The 24,728-nt window shown below is 40.3% G+C and overlaps 3 protein-coding genes across 6 annotated transcripts in view; 2 read left to right on the forward strand and 1 right to left on the reverse strand.

Moving 5' to 3' along the window:
• Positions 1-24,728, forward strand: part of ubash3bb (ubiquitin associated and SH3 domain containing Bb) — a 54,689-nt gene that overhangs the window by 20,644 nt on the left and 9,317 nt on the right. The window contains exons 2-9 of one of the 2 annotated variants that reach the window (XM_058633521.1): positions 18,894-18,947; positions 19,866-20,052; positions 21,132-21,330; positions 22,325-22,494; positions 22,581-22,789; positions 23,584-23,728; positions 23,800-23,926; positions 24,055-24,174. In XM_058633521.1, the coding sequence (XP_058489504.1) occupies positions 18,894-18,947; positions 19,866-20,052; positions 21,132-21,330; positions 22,325-22,494; positions 22,581-22,789; positions 23,584-23,728; positions 23,800-23,926; positions 24,055-24,174 (1,211 nt within the window). The remainder of the gene's footprint in view (positions 1-18,893; positions 18,948-19,865; positions 20,053-21,131; positions 21,331-22,324; positions 22,495-22,580; positions 22,790-23,583; positions 23,729-23,799; positions 23,927-24,054; positions 24,175-24,728) is intronic. The other variant, XM_058633522.1, reaches the window with a different exon arrangement.
• LOC131462375 (P2X purinoceptor 7-like) lies at positions 5,407-7,626 on the forward strand. 3 transcript variants are annotated; one of them, XM_058633527.1, is made up of 4 exons: positions 5,407-6,106; positions 6,439-6,508; positions 6,797-6,955; positions 7,100-7,626. In XM_058633527.1, the coding sequence occupies exons 1-4, from the start codon at positions 5,979-5,981 to the stop codon at positions 7,217-7,219; spliced, it is 477 nt and encodes a 158-aa protein (XP_058489510.1). In that variant the 5' UTR covers positions 5,407-5,978; the 3' UTR covers positions 7,220-7,626. The 3 variants fall into 3 exon arrangements, 2 of the variants coding, with proteins under 2 accessions (XP_058489510.1, XP_058489509.1); XM_058633526.1 differs by having other exon boundaries at positions 5,408-6,106; positions 6,797-6,951; XR_009240873.1 differs by lacking the exons at positions 6,439-6,508; positions 7,100-7,626 and having other exon boundaries at positions 6,797-7,013.
• LOC131462374 (uncharacterized) lies at positions 7,048-10,754 on the reverse strand. Its single transcript, XM_058633524.1, has 9 exons — positions 10,175-10,754; positions 9,179-9,281; positions 8,873-9,101; positions 8,516-8,786; positions 8,242-8,424; positions 8,048-8,124; positions 7,863-7,958; positions 7,632-7,780; positions 7,048-7,421 (listed from the first exon to the last, which is right to left on the reverse strand). Exons 1-6 carry the CDS (start codon positions 10,457-10,459, stop codon positions 8,092-8,094), a joined length of 1,104 nt encoding a protein of 367 aa, XP_058489507.1. The 5' UTR covers positions 10,460-10,754; the 3' UTR covers positions 7,048-7,421; positions 7,632-7,780; positions 7,863-7,958; positions 8,048-8,091.

Here is a 24,728-nt window from a genome sequence, read left to right on the forward strand (position 1 = left end):
CAGCTGGTTGAGAGATTTGTTTTATTTATTTATTTGTTTTTAATTAACAAACCATTTAATCTGATCTTTGTCCTCCAATCTCAACCTTATTCTACAAATATTCTACAAAAGAGTGTTATGATATAAATATTTATGATATATGTATAAATATGTATGATATAAATATCATTACATGTTTCAATATCCTCACTGGAAAGAAATATACAGCTGTACACAGCAGCAGACAGACAAGTGTTTCTAGCTCAAGCTACACTGATGCCCTCAGCAGTATGGTACGGTCATTTAGAGCCTGATGCTAGAAATGTACAGTATCTATAGCCAGATAGGGACAGATTAAAGGGATAGTTCAGGGTTTTCTGTGCTGTTTCTGCCCTCTCCATCAGTAACCTGATTGAGATGCAGACACTCGCTCTCACTGAAAACCCGGTTGCCAGAGGGGACACAAGGAAAAACAGGTTTTAGCCACTTTAGCCAAAGCTTCCCCTAATAAAGTGATATGCCTGCTTGAGTTTAGGATATGTTAAAAAATATCTGTGCTGCTTTGTCTCAGCTTTAGACAGCCTTGTCCAGTTGGAAACTGGTTTATTTACTGCTCACTCTGTCACACCAAAGTCATAGAACAAAAACTGCCCTGTTAGCTCTCGAGGACAAATGAGCTACTGGTGTAAGGCTGCCTTGTTTGGTAGGTTTGTGTTACTTACACATAACACATATACGTACAATGGTGGAGGCAACAGTGGACCAACAACTCCTGTGCGCAGCTTACAAATTGATAAAGTGCTGACTGTGTGTTAGGGCTTGGTGATATGAACCAAAACTGATATTTTTTATCATATCTGCTAAAAACGAGCTGCTAAAAACTAGCAACAACAGCTCACCTTTTATTTTGTATTAACGAGTAACGGAGATGGTTAAGAAAATTGTAAAAGTACACATTTTATTTAGGAAAATAACAGCGCCATCGCAAGGCAACATAAAAATAATATATAATATACGGTATGGCGATATTGTCTCAACTACATAGCTCTTTCCAAAATATACCGGTATAACTCTTACTACTGGTACATCGCCCAGCCCTACTGTGTGTCAGTACTTTAACTATGCTGTTCTGTTGTGATTGACCGTATTTATGAGTCCTTTATAGGACCAAAGACAAAATAAAGTATATGTACATTAAATATAAATAAATCAGATGAAACAGTATATTTACACAGATAATGTTTAGAGTAGGTTCTTTGTACCGAAAACCTAAAAAACCTCTACAATATACTTTCATTAATGACTCCTGTAATGTTCCATAGACCATGCTGAAATGTGCGTAGTTGAAGTTTCTAAGATAAAACCTTACATGTGGTCTGATGTACAGGTCTGCGCAGCGCTGTGTTGTGTGGGCGAGTTGCTCGTCTGTTTCTCTTCCTGTCTCTTGTGTGACTCGAGCTGTTAACAGAGGATCTCTCTGCGGATGGAAAACGTGCTTTCACATCTCTGTGGGTGAGAACCAGCAAGTGGTTTTCTCACAGTAACTGATAATGAAAAAGACGATATGTTGACCCCCTGGATGTGTCAGTTAGGAGGCGAAAAATATTCAGAACTGCTGTGTGTCACAGTCTTATTGAAATAAACTGTTGCTTCAGCTACAGCAGATGTTTGTGGTCCAAAAATGATGGTAAGGTTTGCATGTACTGTGATGTTTCACAGGGAGCATGTACAGCCAACGCTGTTTTCATTAGTGATGGAGAAAATCGTCATCAAGGGACATTTTCCTACAAAAGCCTTTTATTCAGTCAGCTCTCAGCCCACACTGCTCTACTTCCCCACAGGTGAAGAGGTTAAGTTTTTTTTGTTTTTTTAAGACTGTCAGGAAGTGAAACAGCTGTGTAGTTGTTTTATTGTAGGGACACAGGGAGTGGTAACTAACCTCGTTCAACACATGTGGCTGATGTTGGACTTTAAAAAGTCTGACATTTTATTGCATTGGTTAACCCGTTTCATTGAATAATGTCAGTTCATTATAGTGAAAAGGAGCTACAGCTCATCCGGACTTTTTTTTCTTCTTGTATATGAATGTTATCTTTCCTCTGCTCAATAATGCCCTTGGAACCTGATAAGAGAGCCACCTGGTGGAGCAAAGATGAAGGCTGAGGACTGTGTGTATAGATTACTGTAGTGTTCAACATTAATTACAGGCCAGAACAGCATTCGCCCAACTTGCTAAAGCCTCCTGATATCTGTATACTGCTGTTTCTACGGCCAGGTCCACACTGGTTACATGTGCAACTGGGTCGCAGAACGCCTTGCTTTTAATTTAGGTAAACACACACATGTTACACTGATAATAGAGATCACACTGCCCACAGAAACAATTTTAATGGAGCTGGAGCTTGATACCAATTCCTGAACGTTTTTCATGAAACACATTAAGGTAAATCCTGTTGTTTTATTTTCAGCTCCATGTACATGAGTTGAAAACATTTCACTTCTTATCTAAGAGGCTGTCCTTATGTTAAAAAATGAAGGTGGTGATGCTGATAAAATGAACTGCACCTGTAATGAAAGAAATTGCATGGCAACTTCTTAACAGCCACATTGTTCAATGTCCATTCAAGTCTGATTCAATACACAGGTTTGACAGTTCACAATGAAGTAAAATGATGAAATCAAACGGCAACATAGCTTTCATGTTTGGTAGATACAACAAACTTCCATACGCAGCCGAACACGAGTGAAGAACCACAGCTCTTCTTGGTAATAGAAGTCTCATCTATCTTTTTCAAGAGCAGCAGGTATTTCATAGCAAAACAGACAGAGGAAATGATTTTTCACCACAGTCAAAGTCAACTTTATTGTCATTTCACTGCATGTACAGGACATACATTGAATTGAAATAGCGTTTCCCTCTGCCCCTACGGTGTATACATATAAGCTAAAGGAATTTCAAAAATGGAAGAACTAAAGTAACATTTAACATTAAATATAAGCATAAAATAAAATATATAGATAAAATATGAAGCAAATAACTATGTAAACAAGAGAAAAAAAAAGTCTAGCTATATAGACATTTATACACATTATCCTCTGTAAGTAAATATACTAAAGACAATGTCAATGTCTGTCATTGTGGCACATGTCAAAACACTTTACGCACCTGTTTCAAAGTAAAAGCACTCAAGCATCCCATCAGTTGACTGAACCCATGACCGACACATGTGCAGCTGTGGACTGGTGCCTGGTATTTAGTTTTTAGAGTATTTAAAAGTATATTAGTACTGTTCTTTCTTCAAATATACAGTATACTCAAGTAAAAGTAATGTTGCAGTAAAACTACTCCTAAAATTACATATATACTGTGTTTGTGACACAGTTTCTGTGTCACAAACAAAATATTTGGAAGCCCTTTGCTGTTGACTCAGTCCTTTATTTATTTTATTGCGAAATATTTGCAGAAACCAAAGATGCACACCTACTTACTTAGTCCTGGAATTTGCTTGACTATATAGTCAAACTAGAGATTGTCATAGTTTCAATTTATAGATAAAGGAGATCAGTTAAGGGGCTATTTCTCCAATGCAGTTTTCTCTCTCTCCCTTTGTCAATCAAACCACGTGGCTGCCAAAGACGTCTGGCAGAACAGATGAAACAGAGTCAGCATATACACAACAGAGACTCTCCCTGTGTGAACAGCAGACGCAGTAGATCAGCTGCCACATACCACAGATGCACCCAGTGTGGCCCATTTAGCATCAAAGCTAACTTTGATGGTCCGTGTTCGTCACTGTAGATGGTCTGTCATTTTCTAGTCCATAATTTTGCGGCAACTTGTGTGTGTACTTGTGTAGAACTATCTTTGGGATGCAGAGCGAACTAAAAATATAGCCACTAAAAGTAGTATGAGATGACAGAGACGATACCTATTTTTTCTCATTTCTGAATAAACCTGGTTGAATCAGAAAAAGAAAAGATGTTTCTGACGACGTTCCAGTTTGATTTTCTGCCCGAAGCCGCTGACTCCTGGCCATCAGCATGAAACTGAGCAGAGTGTCAAGAGCTGTGTGTGTGTGTTGTGCAGAGTTGCACTGTCATCATGAAAGCTGAGGTAGTGGTGATGAGCTGGCCTTTGGGGCTGTAGCGAGGAAGCTCTCTGCTCCACTGATCATTACTCTCTACTTTGATGGCCACACCTCAGGCCAGGCTGCGCTGTCATCGTCTGCTCTGAACATGTTAGGTTTCATTTCTTTCATGATTCCACTGAAATGTACTCGCTCCCTAAATAACTCATTGTAGTGTGAAATAGTATTCTCTTTGAGTCCACACCAGCCTCTAATCGACATGTTTGACCTCGCTCAGGTTTTGCTGTATGAAGCAAAAACCCACAGTTGTGGGAAGCTAAAGGACACAGTGGTTTTTCAGGGCTTTATCTTCTTGTGTTTCAATGTGATGAAACAAGATCGGTTCACTGTAAAAACCTCTTTCTGAGAAAATTTGAATTATTCAAAGGCAACGTGGACATAGAACTGCAATTATAGACAGTTGTTTATCTTATTTTGGTGTACTGTATATACCAAGTGAAGTATAAGGGTTGAGTATGGCTACTGATTTCCTAAAGATCCCGATTTAATAAGATTTTAGTTTGATATCGATTTGTGCTGTCATTAACAGCCATATTTTCCAATGTCCATTCAATTCTGACTCAATACAGAGATTAGACAGTTCACATTCATCGTTATTTGAAAGCAAAGTCCACTCTCCTCCATCACTGTTTGACTTTCCACACTTCCCGACAAGCAAAAAGCCAGATTGGTTTCCAAAATGGCCATTTGTACTTGTGTCACATGACCATATATGGGATTCAGGTTTGATCCAGGACTGATCTGATTTGAAAATCATATCTGACATTCGGATTTGGAGTGAATTCATTCACATCTGCTGTGAAAACATCGCTTCTTGATTCTGTGCAACATTTCTACTGAAACAAGGTCAACACCTTGTATTCTATTTATTAAGGGAAGTCATTACAACAAATCCCTGTGTGCTGAAGTAAGGCCTCATTTAAATTCAAAAACTGTGCACTTCCTGTTCTTCAGCCTCCCTAATGTAGGGTTTCTGGTTTGTTTTGGATTGGTTATCTTTCCTCATGATGCTGTGTTGTTTCAGTCCTAGTCTGTGAACACACAAAGACATCACATCACATCAGGATTCTTTCACACAGTGATTAAAAGTCACATTGGCCTTGTTACAGCCTCTGTAAATGGAGCCACTGCTGCTGCTGCTGCTACCTGCACTGGTCTCACAGTGGAAGACAAGGCAGTGTTTGGTTTTCACCAGCTATGAGCCCATTGTGCCAGCCACATGTACCCAGTGATGACTCATCTGTTCACTGAGCATCAGAAACCCTGAGAAACACTTAAAGGCGACATAGAATGCTTGTATCACACATATATGTTAGTTATGGAGGTCTACTTACATATATTAACTTGTTTTCATGGTTCAAAACCTTGTAATCGCTGCAAACGAGCCGATCAAAATATCTCCTCACTGACGCTCTCGTCAGCCGCGCTGTTTCAGACCAAAACCACCCCCCCCAGAACGTGGACTGTGTTGTGATTGGCCAGCCAACGAGAGCTTTCCCCCTTTCCTGTGATTGGCCAGGTACCTGGAAGTGACGTGTTTAGAACGTCAGCTCTCAGATACGCAGCTCTTTTTTTTTTTTTTTTTTTTTTTAAACAACTTTATTGAAATACGGTTACATTACAAAAGTGAAGAAATAAACATATTACATTAGTGAACAAACAGAGCAAAAACAGGAGAAATAAAACTTTGCCAGGGTAGCTGATGAGTTATTAAAAAAAGAAAAGGAAGACCAAACATTGACAGTCTTAATTGCTTTTTTGTTATTAGAGCCAGAAATCAAATAAATCAGATACGCAGCTCTCCCTCTGGCACGATTGATGCTCTGCTCGTCATTATCAAAACATTGTTAAATGGCTGTGTCACGACCCCGCGCCGTAATCCCTTACACATTTGACCCGGAGTCTGACCCAGAGACAGAAGATACTGTCGCAAGTGAAACACCTCCACAACAAAGACTGCTGCAGGACGCCTCAGAATGGTAATGTTTTCTCTGTGTATATTCCCAATACTGTATGTGGTTAATTGTAGGGAGACACTGGTTGAGGCTTGATAACCCGCCCTTCCCCCCACCATTTTTTCTAAGTATAAGCTACAGCAATACCTGTACATGTCTTTTTGTTTTCTATTTAGATTTTATCACTTGCTGTTTGGTGAAACGCTCATTTTAACATTTTGTGTAGATATCTGGTGGGACTGTAATGAAAGTAGTTTTGTTCCCCTGTACGTAATATGAGTAACTGATGAATAGAACTCTTGAATCTATGAAATGTGTTACTGTACTTTTCATACACAATACTGTATCTCTGGAAGGTGCACTTGTGGGAACTGCATGACGATGCCCACAGAAGGGGAGAACGTCTGCTGTAGAGAAACACTTATGGTATTATTTTGCCCATAAGCAATAACTAAGTGTTGTAAAATAATGGATTAGTAAATGTTAGTTTAGATTTATTTTTTATAAAGCAATGTAGTACAAATTTAACTATTTTCAATCCTGTAATTAGGCCAGTGCCCTATAATGTAGCTCCATTTTCTTTAATCCTGTCTGTAACTATGATTGTACCAACCTTTTTACAGTAATAATCCATCACTTTTTTGAGTGATCCAGCTATTTTCACCTAATTACTCTATGCCATTACTGTAACAGTATTGCTCTGCCCCTTTTTAGGTTATCCGAAGAATGAATGAACTTCCGGACACACCAACATGCATGATCTACCATCCAGGCCTGGAGCCTAACTGTTTGAACCCATACACACTGCAGAACATGAACAACATCTACCGGGCAGACTATGGGCCTTTGCGGGGAAGAACAATACACGAGTATGTATGTAACATACAAATAAGAGGCATATTTAAATCATAACACACATAAGTGATAAAAGAATTGTTTAATAAAAACTTTTTACACAAAATGTGCACAGTGCAAGAGCAGCATTTAATTTTTTTTACATTTCTATCCACTTTCCAGTCGCTACCGGCATTTAGCATATCGCAGCTTTGTCAGCTGGTGCTGGGGATATTTGGGACGACGTGTACGAGTTGTCATCCCGTCGTGTGTCGTGTGCCGGAAACGCCAGGAGTTTCCTGATCTGGCTAGACAATATGTTGGCTTCCGCCCACCCCTTGACTGAAGCGGGTCACGTGTGAGGCAATGACTTCCTCCTTTGAGGGTCTGTCATACTGGGCCGACAGGGTCTCTGGGATGGCGATCTTCCTCATGTCCTCAGCGAAAGACTCTGGGTCCTCCATCACCTCCTCGAACACCAGCCTCATCAATTCAGCCACATAGTCTTTAAAATGTAACAGAGAACCATGACATTACATTCAGACAGTAATTTCTTTACTGTGTCATTACATTTTCAGCTATTTAAATTTAAATGTGTTATTTGTTGTGTTAGGTGTTAATTTAAGTTAATAAGAAAGAAAAAAAAGCCAAAAAAAGTTTGTCAGTATTTGTAAAACATGTTATTCAATGTAAATAAAACATTTTAGTGACTTACTGTACGTGGGGTCTGTTTTGACCGGCTTTGCTGTGGGTTCTCCCTTCTCGGCCTTCGAATACGACACTCTGTAGACAGCTTGGCCTAAAGCTGTTGTTGCCTGCTCACGGCTGGAATTTTCGTTGTGATGCATGGATGCAAGGTACAACCTATGTAATATAAAGATTCCAATCAATGAGACAGTCTTGTTTTGATTTTTAGTTCCAACGGTTATGATGTCCACTTTGCCACCTTCTCTGGGCCCGATGTTGAGGACGTTGCACTGTAGTACAGACTTCGTCGTAGTCCCTCCTTTTCCATGTGGTAGCTACCACCCACTTCATTGCTCTGTTGAGAGAATTGCAAACACAAAGTAGAAGCAACAAATTAAAAACATATCTTTCTTCAAAGTAAAATGTCACGAGAATCCTACACACCTGAACTAGCTGCAGGTCCAAAATTTTGTTGCTGTCCATGTGCATCAAGGAATAGCTCCCAAATTTTGCAGAGTGCCCTGAAGTAAACAGAACAATCTGAATTCATTTCTTGAAAAAAAACTAGTGATTGATATTTTTTTTATGTTTACAAGTGGTATTTATGATTTTGATGATGGTCTGATTTTTTTCATTACCTGGAGAATCTGCACGCATGTCTCCTGCAACTTGAACTTTCCCCCCCCCCCCGGTTTCAATGTGGAGAAAAGGACCTGCTGGTCACTCTTCCACTTGTGGACGATTGCAGGTTCCAGGTATTTCCTTGCATGTTTCCGGAAGGTGTCATAATGAGAAATCTGGAGCTGCAAGGCGCGGCATAGCTAACATAACAATAATACAAACAGTGTTTAGTAATTGTTTATTGGTCGAAAGTGTCATATGATTTGGACGACAAAACATTAATAGTAATACCTTTTCCAGCTGGATGAAGGATGCACAAGTGAAATATGTAGCAGCAGATAACTGTACATTGCCAACTGGGGTGTTCTTAATCATGGGCTGACTTTGCCACTTCCTGGAGTAGTTGCATTTTGGACACGTTTGATGAAATGCAACATACGTGCCCTTCTGTTGCTGCTGCACTTCGCAATTTCTCTTGCACACTGGACATGTGTCAAAAAGCTCCCTCAGGCAGGACTCAAATACAATGTATTTTTTATCCATGTATACAGCACTTTCCGTCCTACAAATGTAACAAGACAAAAAGCATTTAGCCTCACTTCTTTGATCTGAAGTGACATGCCTAGTGAACTTGAAGTCCGTACTTACAACATTGTTGAATCATGTGTTGTTAGGGATCCGCCAGGAGTAAAGGTTGGGTCATTTGGGTCGACTTGTGACTCTGGTGAGGTGAATCCCTCTTCCTCCTCTGACTCAACACGTGCTCTTTTTTGTGGTCCAAACCCTGGCACCTTTATAGGTGTGGATGAAAACATGTACTCCGGTAGTGTGGTTTGTGTGCCAGCAGTCTCATGTGACAACACTGGTGTCTGGGTCCCTATGGAGTAGATACAATGTGTGAACATTTCATGCTCTTCAATAATTTGGTTCTTATGAAATTTCAATTCTACTTACTTTGGCTGTGCACGTGTGCTTTCAAGGTCCCAATTGACAGTTGAGTGGCACATGTTCTCACACTTGGAGCTTCTGTTTGTGTGCCCGTGTGGATAAAACGATCCTGGTATGGAAAATAGTAAAGGTTAAAACAATAATACAGATCATGCTCAAAAGACTGGCTTTCTACTTCATTAACTTTCCTGAATCTGCCCCAATTCGACTATAACTTGTTCCCTACTTTAACATAAACACACGTTTCCAACACCGCCAGAATAAGGTTGTGTTTACAAGTGAGAGAGACACATGCACGCAATTGAAACGAGCGAACACGGTCCCAAACTTCTACAGCGATTAGCCTGCTTAGCTCTGTGCTCCCCGGTTAGTCACCCAAAATACAGCCGTGTTTATCGGCATGGAGAGACGCATACACGCAACTGAAACGAGCGAACACGGTCCCAAACTTCTACAGCGATTAGCCTGCTTAGCTCTGTGCTCCCCGGTTAGTCACCCAAAATACAGCCGTGTTTATCGGCATGGAGAGACGCATACACGCAACTGAAACGAGCGAACACGGTCCCAAACTTCTACAGCGATTAGCCTGCTTAGCTCTGTGCTCCCCGGTTAGTCACCCACAATACAGCCGTGTTTACCGGCATGGAGAGACGCATACACGCAATTGAAACGAGCGAACACGGTCCCAAACTTCTACAGCGATTAGCCTGCTTAGCTCTGTGATCCCCGGTTAGTCACCCACAATACAGCCGTGTTTACCGGCATGGAGAGACGCATACACGCAATTGAAACGAGCGAACACGGTCCCAAACTTCTACAGCGATAAGCCTGCTTAGCTCTGTGCTCCCCGGTTAGTCACCCACAATACAGCCGTGTTTACCATACCCATACACGCAATTGAAACACGAGCGAACGCGTGTAGCTTAGCATGTAGCCGGCTATCGCTAATGCTAAACGGCAGAACGAGCACACAAAGACAGTATTACTGTTTGAAATACTTACTTGTGCTGCAGGTAATCCAGCATGTATTGTAGGTACTGCTCCTTCTTTGAGGCGAAGTGTGGTGCTGTGCCCTGCTTTGTATTGCGCGAAGTTTGTGTAACAATCCTCCGTGAAGTGGTTGCCACATACATGGAGAATTTTGGGAAATGTAGCAGGCACATTCCCATCAGAAATGAACAATATCCACTGAGCTTTTGTTTGCTCATTGGTGGGGAGCTTGTGGAGCGTCTGTCCTTGTTTACTACAACCCAGAACAGAGCAAACTGATCTTTTTTTCGAAGACATGTTCTCAACCGATATGCTCAGCAGCTACAACGAGACTAGTTCTTCTTCTGCGGTTGAATTTACGCAACCGGATGTGCCCGGAGTAGTGCCCGCACCAGGAGGAGCTACGGTGGTGAGAGGAGTGTTGAGGATTTCTGATGACATCATCAGCTTCGGGAAGTGCAGATCCGCTTGGCAGAGCCCAGGACAACAATACAACACTATTTTCTCAGCAGTGGCTGAACTGTTTGTTCTGAAACTTCAGGGTTTCATAAACGAGGTAATGACGCAGATACACACACAAACGCAGCGTTAATTGGAGCTTCCGGTCTTTGTCGCCTTTAAGCATTACAGTATTACGCTCAGCTATTAACCTTCTTCCTCCACGTCATTTAACATTTATAACATGTTGGTTTCTGTGGCTTCCTTGATGCTTGTAAACTTGTTGAAATAATGTTAGAAGGTTTCTGTTCACAAATACCAAACACAGGCAGAATAACATTAACAATAATAATAAAAAAAACAAATCACTAGAGCACATATTTTTTGTGTTAGCATTAGGAATCGTACCAAAATAACCAGCCATAACCGTTCCTTTCTTTGGCATCCTTCCCTTGGGGCATCAGACGATGTCACAGTACGTAACTTGCTAATGCGGCCATCAGGCACAGCCCATTTTCTGCTTCTCAGTTGAAATTCAAACTTGACCCAGAACTTTCCCATTCTAAACTGTACTATACTGTACTGTACTGTACTGTACCAAACCGTGCCAATGATGGAAACATAGCATTGCTTTAAGTGACTTTACTTAATTTTATGTCCATTTCCTAACTTTCTAACTCAACCTTCATTCTGAAATATGTTTGTCAGCAACATCAGCGACCTTGGCTCTGTTGCCTCTCATTGCTCTGCTGCTCCTGATGTGTGGTGTGTGTAATAATGTGTAGAAAAATGATTCACAAAAAGCTCCTATCTCTTGTATTCAAGACAAGAGAATGTGCTCGTACAATGTAAACCTGGGCCACACTGGATGCATGTGTCGTACATGACGACTGTTGTGTCTGCTGCTGCTTTATAAGCTGGAGAGTTTTTACTTTGAAACAGGTACAGAGTGTGTGTTTACGACATATTTGGCAGATATAGACATTGAAACTGTGTGAAAGGTCATTTTCTCCGTCTGTTGCTGTGAATTATGCGCAGCCCATGGAAAAAAATTGTGCATTTAATTTTTTACTGCAACTACATTTTACTCACCAATTCCATCACTTTGACTCATTCCTACACTGTATTTATTTATTTATTGTATTTATTATTCTTTATTATTTATTCTTTTTAATAGTATCGTTCAAAAATGTGATTTTTCTTAAGAGGGCAGGGTCACGTTTAGGGATTAATGCAAATACATGTTTACAATAGGACTATTATTCTACTTATTACATGTTTATTTTCTGTCTCCATCCATCTGTAAAGGAGATTTTTTTTGTGTTTTGCCCAAAATCTTTCAGGTGCCTGAAGACTGAGTCAGCCCTGACCAAGTTTTGCCTTGACCTTTTAGTTACTGTTGCTATGTCAAGATTTCCACTGACTTTCACACAGCAACACATGCAGCATACACAGTGACAGATGATGGCAGAATGTCCATTTGATCGTGCTAAAAGGCTTGTGCTAGGAGAAAAATTGTTCTAGGGTAAGAAGATGACATCCTGGGCATGGACGTAAACATGTATGCTACTGTATGACAGTGTAAAACTACAGTATTTCGCCCCAGTATTGTAAGTGTAAGTGTTAAATGAACAATTTATTGTTCATATTTTCATGTGTGTTTCCTGAGTTTGGCTGAGGGTGTAAACTTCCTCAGACACAATAGAACAGGACAGAGGCACGAGCAAACTCTGATTCAGCAGCATTTTGCTGGAGAAGCTTCCACACACTGGGCAGAGGTGGGTAGAGTAGCCAAAAAAATGACTCAAGGAAAAGTACTGTTACTTTAAGAAGGTAATAGTTACTCAAGGAGAAGTAAAAGTACTCATGAAAATAATTACTTAAGTAAGAGTAAAAAAGTATGCAGTGAAAAGATTACTCAAGTGTTTTTTTTTTCTGATTTATTTTTGAAAATCAGAGCAACACAAACGGTACAAAATAGACACAATATAATATAAAACAGCAATGTTCAAATTAAGATATGTTAAATAATAATATTTTAAAACAATAAATATGGTCTTTATAATAAAATAAATAACCTTTGAACTAAAACAATAATATATTAATTATTTGGGAAATACATCACCGTTTAACTAAAAGTACGACAAATTTGGATTATCCAATTTGGATACATCGGCACGGTAAAAGTATTGGTTGGCCGCTCAGCTGACAGCTGAAACAACTAAGAGCTGAAATCCCTGCTGGGATCGTTTTGCTTAATTTCCAGTGATTGATTTTACCTGCATTGATTAATTAGCATTCAAGAGAGAGTTTTGATGCATCCAAGAATTGTGTGTTTTTCCCCACCACTCATATGTAATGTCCATGGTTTACATTTATAGTCACTGCTGACACAGCTTGTGTTGTTTTTCTTCAGAGCTCCTGTTTTGTCATGACAAACAGGGAACCAGTCAGTCCGTCCACCATAACTGTGCTTCCACTTATGACCTGACAGACAGAGACTGAAAGGTCAGGATTTCTGGTATGAAACATGACCCTGAAGTGTGGGTTAGTTAGTGTTGGTTATTAACTGGTTAATAACCAACAACTGGCTTACTTAATGAAGGAAAGTCAAAGCAGTATTCTAACGAGAATACTGCTTTGCACCCTGTGTGTGTGTGCGTGTGTGTGTGTGTGTGTGTGTGTTGAAGTGGTCCTAAAAACATCCTCCATCATCTACCACTTCTCTCTCTCTCTCTCTGTCTCTCTCTCTCTGTCTCTGATTGTCTCCCTGATTCTCTCACTTACGTTGTAGACAGTGGTATGTAGGTCTGCACCTGCGGGACACAGCAGCTTAGCTTCGTGAAAACCGAAGCAGCCGTCTAGCAGCCACACTACAGTGAGCTGACTCTGATGTCTCTGCTGTGGTCAGAACTGCTGTATAGTGAAAAAAATGATTGCCTCGCATGAAAAAGTCTGGGTGGGTTTATTTTTGGCCTGGTTAGAAATGCTTTGCATGTGGTCTCTATGTGCATGCAAACCTGTTCCTCTCTCTGACTTAAAAAAACAAAAGGAGGGCCAGGTCTTTTGCCTGATCTATATTTGTTTGGTCACGTTTTTTTATCATTTGTGGCAGGGCTGAACAATTAATTGTGTTCAAATCAAAATTGCACTTTGAAGCAATGGAATTAGACGTATTTGATCACCTGAAAATGAAAAGACACCTTGTCTGTCATGGGATTCAATTAGTTGCAATATACAACTTCACCTGTAGATGCCACTAAATTCTACACACTGGTCCTTCATGTGATATGTGGTAATGTCACGTTTTGAATGTTGAACTGAAGCGGAGTAAAAACATATACAGAACTGTGCAAGTGGATAAATGTGCTGTAAAGTAAAAAAGGTATTCCCAAATATAAAGTATCTATAAAGTACATATTGTATGTGACATGAAACTGTCTTTCACAACCTCACCTTGTCTGAGTCTGGCTGTTCCACACCCACTTTTTAAGCCTCCTACACAGCTGTGTCTGATTCACTTAATGACTGTGTTTCAAACTAAGCACGATGAAAATGATGATCATCAGCACCTGTTTGACCTGTTAGAATGATTTAGTCATACACCTAACTATAATCCTACATAATCCCTGACTTTGTGCAAGTCGACCTGTAAGAATATATTGTGTTTTGTCAATTGAAAGAAATTTTAAAAAAGGTGATATTTGTGAAAGTCTACTTACTTTACAGAGTTCTGCCTAAAACATTTGCACAGTACTGTATTTTTAGAACAACCACATACAACATATTTACTCGTGCTTTTAATGTTTCTTCTTTTCCTTTAGCTTACCTGTTATGTCTTATTATTTATGTGATCTTTAGACTTGGTTTTAGAGTGGTTTTATATCACTGAATACCCTTTAAGTGAGAATGAAAGAAGAATGTTTTTGTTCAATGATTCATTGAGTAGAATTCTTTCTGAATTTTTTTGTCTCTCTATGTCTGTGACTTTTTTGTGTGTGATACCTCCCGTAAAAAAAGAGATTATCAGTCTCAGTGGGATGCTTTGTGGTTTGGAATGTTGTGTTCCATGAAGGTCTGAATCATACTGCTGCATGTTCCAACCAGAGAAGAATGAATATTGTATATTCACCATGCACCTTCTGCTTTCATACAATCATTCCCCATGTCTAATGCTGTAAAGCACACTTCAGTCAGACCCGTGAATGAATAATAATGATTTATTACAGACTGTAGAAAATGAATTGTGCTGATTATGTCTTTAGCACTTGGACTCGGCAGGGAGATGTTGAGAGGGCATCTGGTCTGAGCAGCAGCAGCAGCAGCTAAATGTGTCCTGTGAGTCCAGACACTGATGGTGGTTGATGATTTGGAGGATGAAGACTGATGGTACTGTGAAGTGGTGAGGAGGTGGAGGGCGTGCGTTACAGCAGCATGAATGGACTAAAGCAGGAAGAGAGGAACAAGCTCACAGAGATGTGTTGCTGTGCTATTGGACAGACAAGATCAGCTGATGAACAGCTGATCTTTTCGCTGAGGACCCCAGGACATGACAGCAACATTTGTGTGTGTGTGTGTGTGAGGAGAACACACTGACAAAACTTCAGCTAGAGCGTATTATTAAATTAATTTGGACAAATGATGCGAGCAGGCAGTCAACGTGAAGTGCCTGTAATATGGATTAGACACACCTCACATTCCCCCCTCTCAGACTGGCGGGGTATTTAAGCTGTGAAACCTCTCCCTCTGCCTGCCACTGCCACTGCTACCCTGTGCTGGTGATGCTGCTCGTGCTTTAAGCCCAGCATCCACCTGTATGCATTTCTGTGGGGAGTGATTAAGTCGGTGCCTGGACGCCAAAACTATATATCGTTGGAATTGTGATGCATTCTAACATTCTAATGACTGATTTGGACACTTTTTATGTCCTTTTTCTACACACTATATTAATAAGAAAATGTCATTTCTTTTTAAGAATGGAAATGAGTGCATGTTTGCAGGTTTTTAAGAACAAGATAAGCCACCAAGATGGTGATTCACGTTTGAGTGAATACAACCAGTCGAATCAATCTTCACATTCCACATTCCAAGTTAAGCATGTTCCCTGCTCTGTATGAGAGTAGTTGCCACAGATTCTGAGACACGGAAATAAGAAGCTGTGCTTAGCTACGCTGCGTTCATACACATGGACACACAAAACTGTCCTGCTGCTATTTTTAGAAACACTGAACCTGTTTGATTATTTTTCATGTGTCAGCAACAGGTGGAGATGGAAAGGCAAAGTAAACCAGCAGCAGAGAATGATGACATGATGAGTAATGGAGGAGACAATAAAGCACTGTAAAAACATTTTCTACCTTAAACCACCGCCAATGTGAATGACAGGGACAGAGAGGGTGTTCACCATCTGTGGCTGCAGCTTTTTGTTTTGCTTCCCTGTCCAGGAGAATATTATTCAGTGGTGTATTCGTCCCTCAAACTCCCCTCTGCTTTCAGGTGTCTCCACTGCAGAGGCATCTTTTTCTTCTCTGGTCAAGAAGTTTTTGAGAGGGCTAGTGATTGTTTTTACAGAATTCAGGAGTCTGTGAGTCCTTCATGTACAAATACACAAGGTTTATAAGGTGCAAACATTGCTCATACAATTAAAAAAAGAAAGCAAAACTTTTCTCCCATCTGTTGTTCCGCTTTCACATTTTCACTCTGAAGACCACAGCCAGATATTAGTGGATGTTGGTGTTTTTTTAATCCTCTTTGAAAGTGACTTTAATTAGCTATGAAACAACTGGCTGTCGGCCCCACGGCGGTGCGATGACTAGCAGGTTTTGATCCCTCCACGTACTTCCTCCCACAGTCCAAATACATACACATTATGCTAATTGTACACTCTAAATTGTGAGACTGAGAGTGAATGGACCAGTGACCTGTACATGTTGTACGCCACCATTGGCTCCATCCCCCTATGACCCTCATGTGGAGGATGAAGCAGTAGAACATGGATGTGCAACTGTCTCTGAGACTACAGCAAAACTTAATTCATCAGTGAAATAGCAGCCAAAGTTGAGTAACAACTTCACAGTGAACTGCAAGCAGCCAGTCTCGCTTTAATTTATCGGTATAGTAATTCTTGGCTGTTGATTAAATCTTGTGAAAACCCTGTATGTATTTGGCCTTTTATGCTAAATGCTATAAAATACACATTTCAAAGTTTTTAATCCAAGTATGTCAAATTAAGCCTTTTCATGTCATGTTATCCAGCTCATCAAGTCTGCATGTTTATTAATTCACGTTTGCCCACGAACACACACACACACACACACACACACACTACTCAGGGAGCTGCTTGCACCCTGGAGAGAAAACCACATTAGCATGTACACTTCTTATCTTCACAGCAGTGGATAATTAGATTCTGTGGCTCGCATATAAAAATCTGATGTGCTCGTCCATTACCTCCTTATCAGCCAAGCCTCCAGGTTTTGCTGTGGTAAGGAAGTTCAGACGTGAATAGATTTTATTTGTCTACCTTGCTTCTTCCTTAGAAACTGGTCTTCATCCGTCTTAATATATTACGTTTGTAATTGTCATGGGACAAAGAAAATTGAGATGTCTTTCCCATTAATAGCCTTTTGTGGTTTTGTGAAATCAGGAGAAAGTGAACATGTTGATTTGAATCATAACGTTCAGTTTGAATAATTTGAGTTGGATAAATGAGTCACTCTTTCACACTTGTTATAACTTCCTCTTTGAGTTAAACATACGTATGTCATCTTCAATGCTGCTCTGTAGGCACACAAGAGGAACTGTTATCTCCTCTGACCTGTAATCCATATAGAGTGCTGCCTACACTGACCACCTACTTTCAGAGTCACTCTGGTTCAGGAAGTAAAATGTACTTCCTCAAAGAAAGGTCATTTAATGCTATTGAGTTTCTTCGATGACGCTTTAGAGTTTAAAGCCTGGAACTAGACAGACTAGTTGAATTGTGACAATAAAGGTACGACTGTGTGCATAATTATTCTAAGAGGGAAGGAACTAATCATTCCCTAACCTGTAGAGTCATATAAAGCTGCTCTTTTTCTTCCTACGACTACTTTTGTTTCTACTTTATCTGTGATGGCACAATTCAAGCACCGGTGATGCAGGAGAGAAAAAAACCCACCCCAGGACAGACCAACCACTGATAATTAGGAATGGTGTTAATCAGCATTTTTCTTTTTAGTGGCTTCACCTGGGTTTAATTTCAAATTACATTCCCAGAGCCTTGTCCACAGGGGGCAATTCAAAACTGACTCAGGGGTGTACCTTTGTGTAAAATGAGGCTCAGGAAATGAATGTAGTCTTTCAGTTGCAGCTCCTTAGAAATGTATGAGTTGACCTGCAATATCCATCCATCCATTCATCCATTATCTACCGCTTTATCCTCCATCAGAGGGTCATGGGGGGTGCTGTGCCACATGTCAGGTTTTAAACGGCCACTAAATGAGAACATAAGTCAGAAATGTGGCATTATGTGCTCTGAAGAAGAGCTTAAACTAGAGTTTGAGACCATAATCTCCTCAGGAATATGTTTACTTTACTTACTATGAAGCTATTTTTTCCATTAACTTCCATTCAAACTGAGTTACTTTTGAAACCAGGCTGATAACTGCTGCTTCTGTCCTACTTCTTAGGCTTCACTTTTAAAACCAGAATGCTCCGTTCATTGCTTATGTACAGTATGATTGAAGTTTTTGTAGTTTGACTTTTGTATGGACTGTATCTATGTGCTGTATTTGCAGCTGGTTAGAAAGTCAATTTATGGCTGAACAATCTGATAGTAGTCGACATGATTTTTAAGGTTTCTCATAATCTTTTGATTGATTCATGTAAATGAATCAAAAACAAATACATCAACGTGCAGAGCCAACGTGCAGAACCAACATGCAGAACCAGTTCCTAAAAAAGCTCTTTATGTTTTTCATAATGACTGCCAAAAGCACTCTACAGCAAAAATATAAGCTAATCTCAGCTAGTCAAAGCAGAACATAATGTAAAGAATTAAATGTTCTTATTCCAGTAGCTCCAGTCAACTTCAGACCTTTTTTATATTTTATTCTCTTCCTTTTAGGCCCTCCCTTGCATCTCTAACTGTTTATGTAGTCAGAGTTTCCACATAGGTGATGTGGAACCTGAACAGTTCTCCTTTTACTCGCCTACAACTGTTTAAGTGGGTGAGTCTTTTGTGGGGGAACGTTCTCGGAGTTGTTGATACCATCGTTTGATTTCTGTTCCTCTCTGTGTTGCTGTTTTTTAGGCTCAAAGCTGTGGTATCAACAGGAGGTCGGAGTGTGCAAGCAGCATGTGACTGGTGAGTTTAGACAACAAATGTGTATGCAGCACGGTCACATACAGTACACTTTACACACACACAAGCATGTATGTTATACTGCCCTCTGCTGTATCGAGGTTTGAAAAGAATACCCACATACCCTGCACATGGTGTAGCTTCTCATACAAGTACTGTAAATCATTAGCAATACTTGAGTAAATGTTTCAGTAAATGTTTCTCATTATTATTATTATGTTTTGTTATTAATGAATTACACCAGCGAGAAGTGCCAGGCTTTGAAATCTGAAAGTCCTCACGAACCTGAAATCACGACTCTGATCATTAGAGACGAGGATCTAATCATTTCTATATATAATATTGTTTTCATGTGAACATGGGGATACAGAAATTCATTCAGTCCATTTCACTTTATTTCTGAACTTGTGTGCATGTGGTTATTACATCTGGGCTCCATGTAATATTTGAAAGGTCTCACTTCACAACAAAGTGCTCACTCTCAAAGTGCATTATTATCCATCAACACAAATAACAATTGACCAATTAAAATGTAAAAAGGCCCAACACAGTACCTTGGCACACAAAGCAGTGGAGAAATAAATAAAGCCTGTTTTTGGCTTCATCCAAACACACACAGTATGCAAAGTTATTTTGCAGCACTAAGTCCCCTGAAATGATAGTAGAGCCAAAGAGATGATTCATTCAGAATCTCTGCTCTCACTGCTGTTGACGAGGGAAACGTTACCAGCAAACAAACAAGTCAAACAGCAGGAATTTCTGCTTAAAACAGAAAGTGACGCAGTTGTAAATGAGCTGAAGGCCTTGGCGGCACCAGCTGTTATGGTAAATATAATTTGAATGAAATGTATATTAAACTGAAAATAGAGGCCTACGTCATTTGCTTTCCCTGTATTCCAATCATCTCCATCGCTCCCCCAGGCTGTTTTCCCATGTGGACGACCCGTTCCTGGACGACCCCCTGCCAAGGGAGTTTGTCCTCTACCTACGACCCAGTGGACCACTTCAGAACCAGCTCTCCCACTTCTGGCAGCAGAGCCGGGTCACTTGTGGCAAAAACAAAGCCCACAACATTTTTCCCCACATCACTCTCTGCCAGTTCTTCATGGTGAGTTAAGAGGAATGTCAAGTGAAGTATTGTGAGTGAAGGCCGAGTGTTCGAGGTGGCTTGACTCACTATTGACTGAGACAGCTTCAATCTGAATTTGTCATTCACAAAACTCTCACAGCAACCACAGCAACAGAGGTGGAAATCAAACCACTCACCACTCTCTGAAAAAAGTCAAATACGTGATGCTATTTTCCCCACGATGTGAGGTTAATGATCTCAACTTTCATAAATACAACATGTAAGCAAATTGGAAAAAACTGTTCACTGCTCTGCAGTTCAGAGAGAGAGATAGAGAGAGAGAGGGTGCCCTTATTGGCTGTTCTACTTCAATGCGCTGCATACATGTCCCTTTGGTGGTCATCAGAAAGAAAGTCGAAAAATGAACACAATAAAATGTAATTAAGGTTGGTATATTTCAGAGATGAAGCCATTGTCCTTGAGTCAACTGTCATGTATGGAATTAGTGCATCGGTCCATGCGCCTGTGATCCCAAAACATGAGTGCTTTAATTTCCTGTTGATGAAACTCAACACACTCCCTGTTCCAGAAAAGACTTTATTATTATTATAATAATTATCATAATGAATAGCACAGGTAGACAGGACAAGCACTAGCAAATCATTCTGTCTGAGCAAAGCCATTGGTCATGTTTCTTACTGTAGTGTGAGGGCTGCACTGCAGACACCAGCAGCCTGTACACAAGAGAATGAGTTCTCTTGCATCATGATGTACACAGAAACAACATTTTGGGTGCTCAAAAATGCTTTTTTTGTCCAAAGATTGATTTCAAACATCTCAAAACACCACTCTCGTGTTTTCATGTATACAACCAATACACAACTTTGGGAAAACAACAATGTCATAGCACCACCTGTCTTAATCCCACTAGCTTTAGCTGTATCTAGCTGTATTTCTGTGGCAGCGTTACAGTGCCACATATAGGCCTAACATATGTACTACAGCATGTGTGGTCGTGTGAACGAGGCCCATATTTTTCACTTTTTTTTTTTTTTTTTAATCCAGACATGTTTTTTGATGGTTATCAGGATGTGATGTTAACAAACTTCTCTACACAGTGTGCAGACCACAAAGTAGAAGCCCTGTGTGAAGCCCTCCAGGCCAGTGTACAGCAGTGGCGAGGTCGCTTCCCCAGCCCACTGCCCCTAGAGCTCTACACATCCTCCAACTTCATCGGCCTTTTTGTGGAAGAACAGGTGGCCGACGTCCTCAAGCAGTTTGCAGCCGACTTTGCCACAGAGGCTGCTGGGAAGGCAGGTAGGAAGGATACACAATATACCCACAATGCATTTAAGATGTTAGCTGCATGTCTTTCCTCCTGTGTGATGTGTTAAGAGTATGTCACGTTACATGTGGTGAAACCTCTTTTGTTCTGGTGTGGCTGGTCGTGATGTTGGGTTAATAGATCGCCCACTTTCTCTGTCTCTGTAACACAAGCACATCATCAGACTGACAGCCAAATGGTATTTCAGGCCAAATCAGATTGGAGGCGTCAGAGTTAGAATGAATCCTCTTTAATACGTGAGCGTCATGGTTTAAAACCGATTAATGATGTGTCATCAGAGGCAGATGTGCAGATGGTGAGGGTGGAATTATCTACAGTGACAGCACGTCCAGCAACAGTTAGGTAGTGTTTCTTTAACAGAGGGTTTCATGCTGGAGCCATTAGTCATCCAACTGTGAGTCATAATATTCTGTGTGGGGAAAATAAATCATTGATTCTTTCTTAGAATCAGGACCTTATGAATTATAACTATACAAAATGATAGGATTGGATTTATAAGATTATTATTATTATTATACGATATTACAACCTTACCTAAGTATTCTTTTAACTCATAGTGTTTAAAGTCATTTGAAGCAACTTGTTTCATCCTATTTTATCAATATAGTTGGTCATTTTATTGGTGTAATGTTTGATTTGATTTAACACAGCATTTGGAACAATAAACGTATTCTAAATTAAAATTAAAAAAAGCATTATACATGTGTGTAATATGTCTCTTACGTTTTATAATCTTTATTTTATTTTATGGGTGCTATCTGTCACCTGTAACAAGTGAATGTCCTCGGTGTGGGATCAATACATTTTGAATTTTAAGTCTTAATATTTCATTTGCACTTGATTCTCCCTTCACTATGCATTGTGCCTTTTTACTCACATTTCTGCAAAAATGTGCTGTAAAAAGGTTTTAAAAGCAGACATGAATGATCTCACCTCTCATCTCTCTCCACCTCCTGTCTCATTCAGAAGTCCATGTTGAGCCTCATAAGAAGCAGCTCCATGTAACTCTGGCCTACAACTTTCCCAGCGATCACCTCCCATCACTGGAGAAACTGGCCAAGGGCATCGAAGTCAAGCTGGGCTGTGATTGGTTGGCTGTCTTGTTCTCCCGGGACATTCGTTTTGCTAACCATGAGGTAGCTGCTCTTCATACAGCCAGCACTGAAGCGTATCGATGTGACTGTGTTCTTAACGTCAACTCCTCTCCGTGTCTCGTTTGCAGACCCTGAAGGTGATGTATCCCTACATGCCTCAGAATGAGGATGAGCTGGAGCTGGTTCCTGGGGATTTTGTCTTCATGTCACCAGTGGACCAGAGTGGGACCAGTGAAGGTTGGGTGTACGGAGCCTCGCTGGCCACAGGGCTTTCTGGACTGCTGCCTGAGAACTATGTCAGCCTGGCCGATGAGTCCGACACTTGGATCTTCCATGGGTGAGCAGATTTGTGACTTTGTTAATAAGTAAACATAAGAAATGAAATCTGCTGATCAGATTCATGCTCCCTTGAGGTTTCATGCCAGTTATTTGTGGACACCGATGTTCAGAAAAGCATTTCTTTATGGATGAATAGAGATCCCACTGCAGCATGGATGTATATGCACCACACCACAAAGGAACATTTTTGACTGTCTGAATTTGTGGAATATTAAATGTGCCTGATTTTTTTCCAAGACTGGAATTTTTAAAACAGAATTTAAAACACATTCTTCATCACATTCGTTCAAAAAATTCCGTTTTTCATTATTATTTTGCACAACACGGCTGTTTTACAGTACAGTACAGTATATACAGTATGTACAGTATACCTGGGCTGCAACTAATGATTATTTTCATTATAGATTAATCTGATGATTATTTTGTCGATTAATCAAATAGTTGTTTGGTTGAAATGTCAAAAAACTTGTGTTTCTGTGTTTCCGTGTTTCCCACATCTTGTTTTGTCCACAAACCAAAGTGAATCAGTTTAAATGATTTCTTTGTTAAATGGTGCAAAGGAACCAGAAAATATTCACATTTAAGGAGGTGAAAACATAGGGAGCTTGTTTTAATTGTTTAATAATAAAACCTCTCAAACTGATTCATCGATGATCAAAATAGTTGGCAATTAATTTAGTAATTCATTCATAATATATGAATCCATGAATTAGCTCTAATGTATTCAGAATATGAAATATAGCATAAATAAAAGGAAACTTTTGTCCTCTTACCTCTGCTTGTCCACCACAGCTCCCATTCCTTCTTCAGCTGTGGGCCCAGTGACAAGAGCAGTAAGGAGCGAGGGATGTTAGATGGACTGCTGGACAGCCGACGCCCTGATAGCACTAGTCCTGGAGACACACCCGGCCTCAGTCTCATTTGTCATCCAATGCAGGTAGTCTTTGTTTGAAACTCACATCATTTAAAATATTGAATATATTTAAAAAAAGAGTTTTTATTTCCCAGCAGGTCCTGCGGATCAGCGGCGGTCACCCACGGCAGTCCAAGCGCTCACTTTTCGTCTGCCGGCACGGAGAGAGGATGGATGTGGTTTTTGGCAAACACTGGCTCACCCTCTGCTCAGACAGTAAAGGTGAAACACCCACTGTGATGCCCTCTGTTCGTGTTCACTCCGGTGTTTCTCACATTGGACTGAATGCAGATTATGAGAAAACAAAAATTCCTACCTTTAGCTAATGCGTGTTTTTTGCTGTTTGGCAGGTAGATATGTTCGCTCCAATCTGAACATGCCTCCCAGTTTGCCACTGTGGGGCGGGCAGAGAGACTATGACATGGACACTCCTCTCACTGTGTTTGGATCCACTCAGGCTCGACTAGTGGGTACGTCACTTGTTTACAGTGAATTACTGTATTTACTGGTATTTATTTATCACTCCCAAGAGAATTAGTCACAGTTTTGACAGACTATTGGCTACTGGCATTCATTCTGCTGTGTTTCCATCATGGTACGATTCAGTTTGGAATGGAAATCCCTGGGTCAGGCTTGTGTGTGGACTGAGAGTAGTACCTTCACTTGGTAGGTGGGGTGTGGGCTGTGCCTGATAGACGCGTCAGCGAGACACGTAGCGTAGCATTGTGCTGGTGGGACGACAACAGCGACAACATCGCACCCATCGTACCTTTTTACTCTGGTACCAAAGGGTGCCAAAAAATGGAACGGGGCTGAGGCTGCTTATTTTAATACTATTCCTAATGGAATGCAAAAAATATGTTAGATGGTTATTGATGGATTGTTTTATTTCTAACACATTTACAATGACAACACGTACATTTACATCTCGTCGAGTATAAACTTATATGTAAACTACCCACAAAAATATTTACCGTTCTATACCAAACTGAACCGTTCCACTCAATGGAAACACAGTGCATAT

This window comes from Solea solea, chromosome 7, assembly GCF_958295425.1.
Source record: "Solea solea chromosome 7, fSolSol10.1, whole genome shotgun sequence".
In the NCBI taxonomy this organism is placed as follows: Eukaryota; Metazoa; Chordata; class Actinopteri; order Pleuronectiformes; family Soleidae; genus Solea; species Solea solea.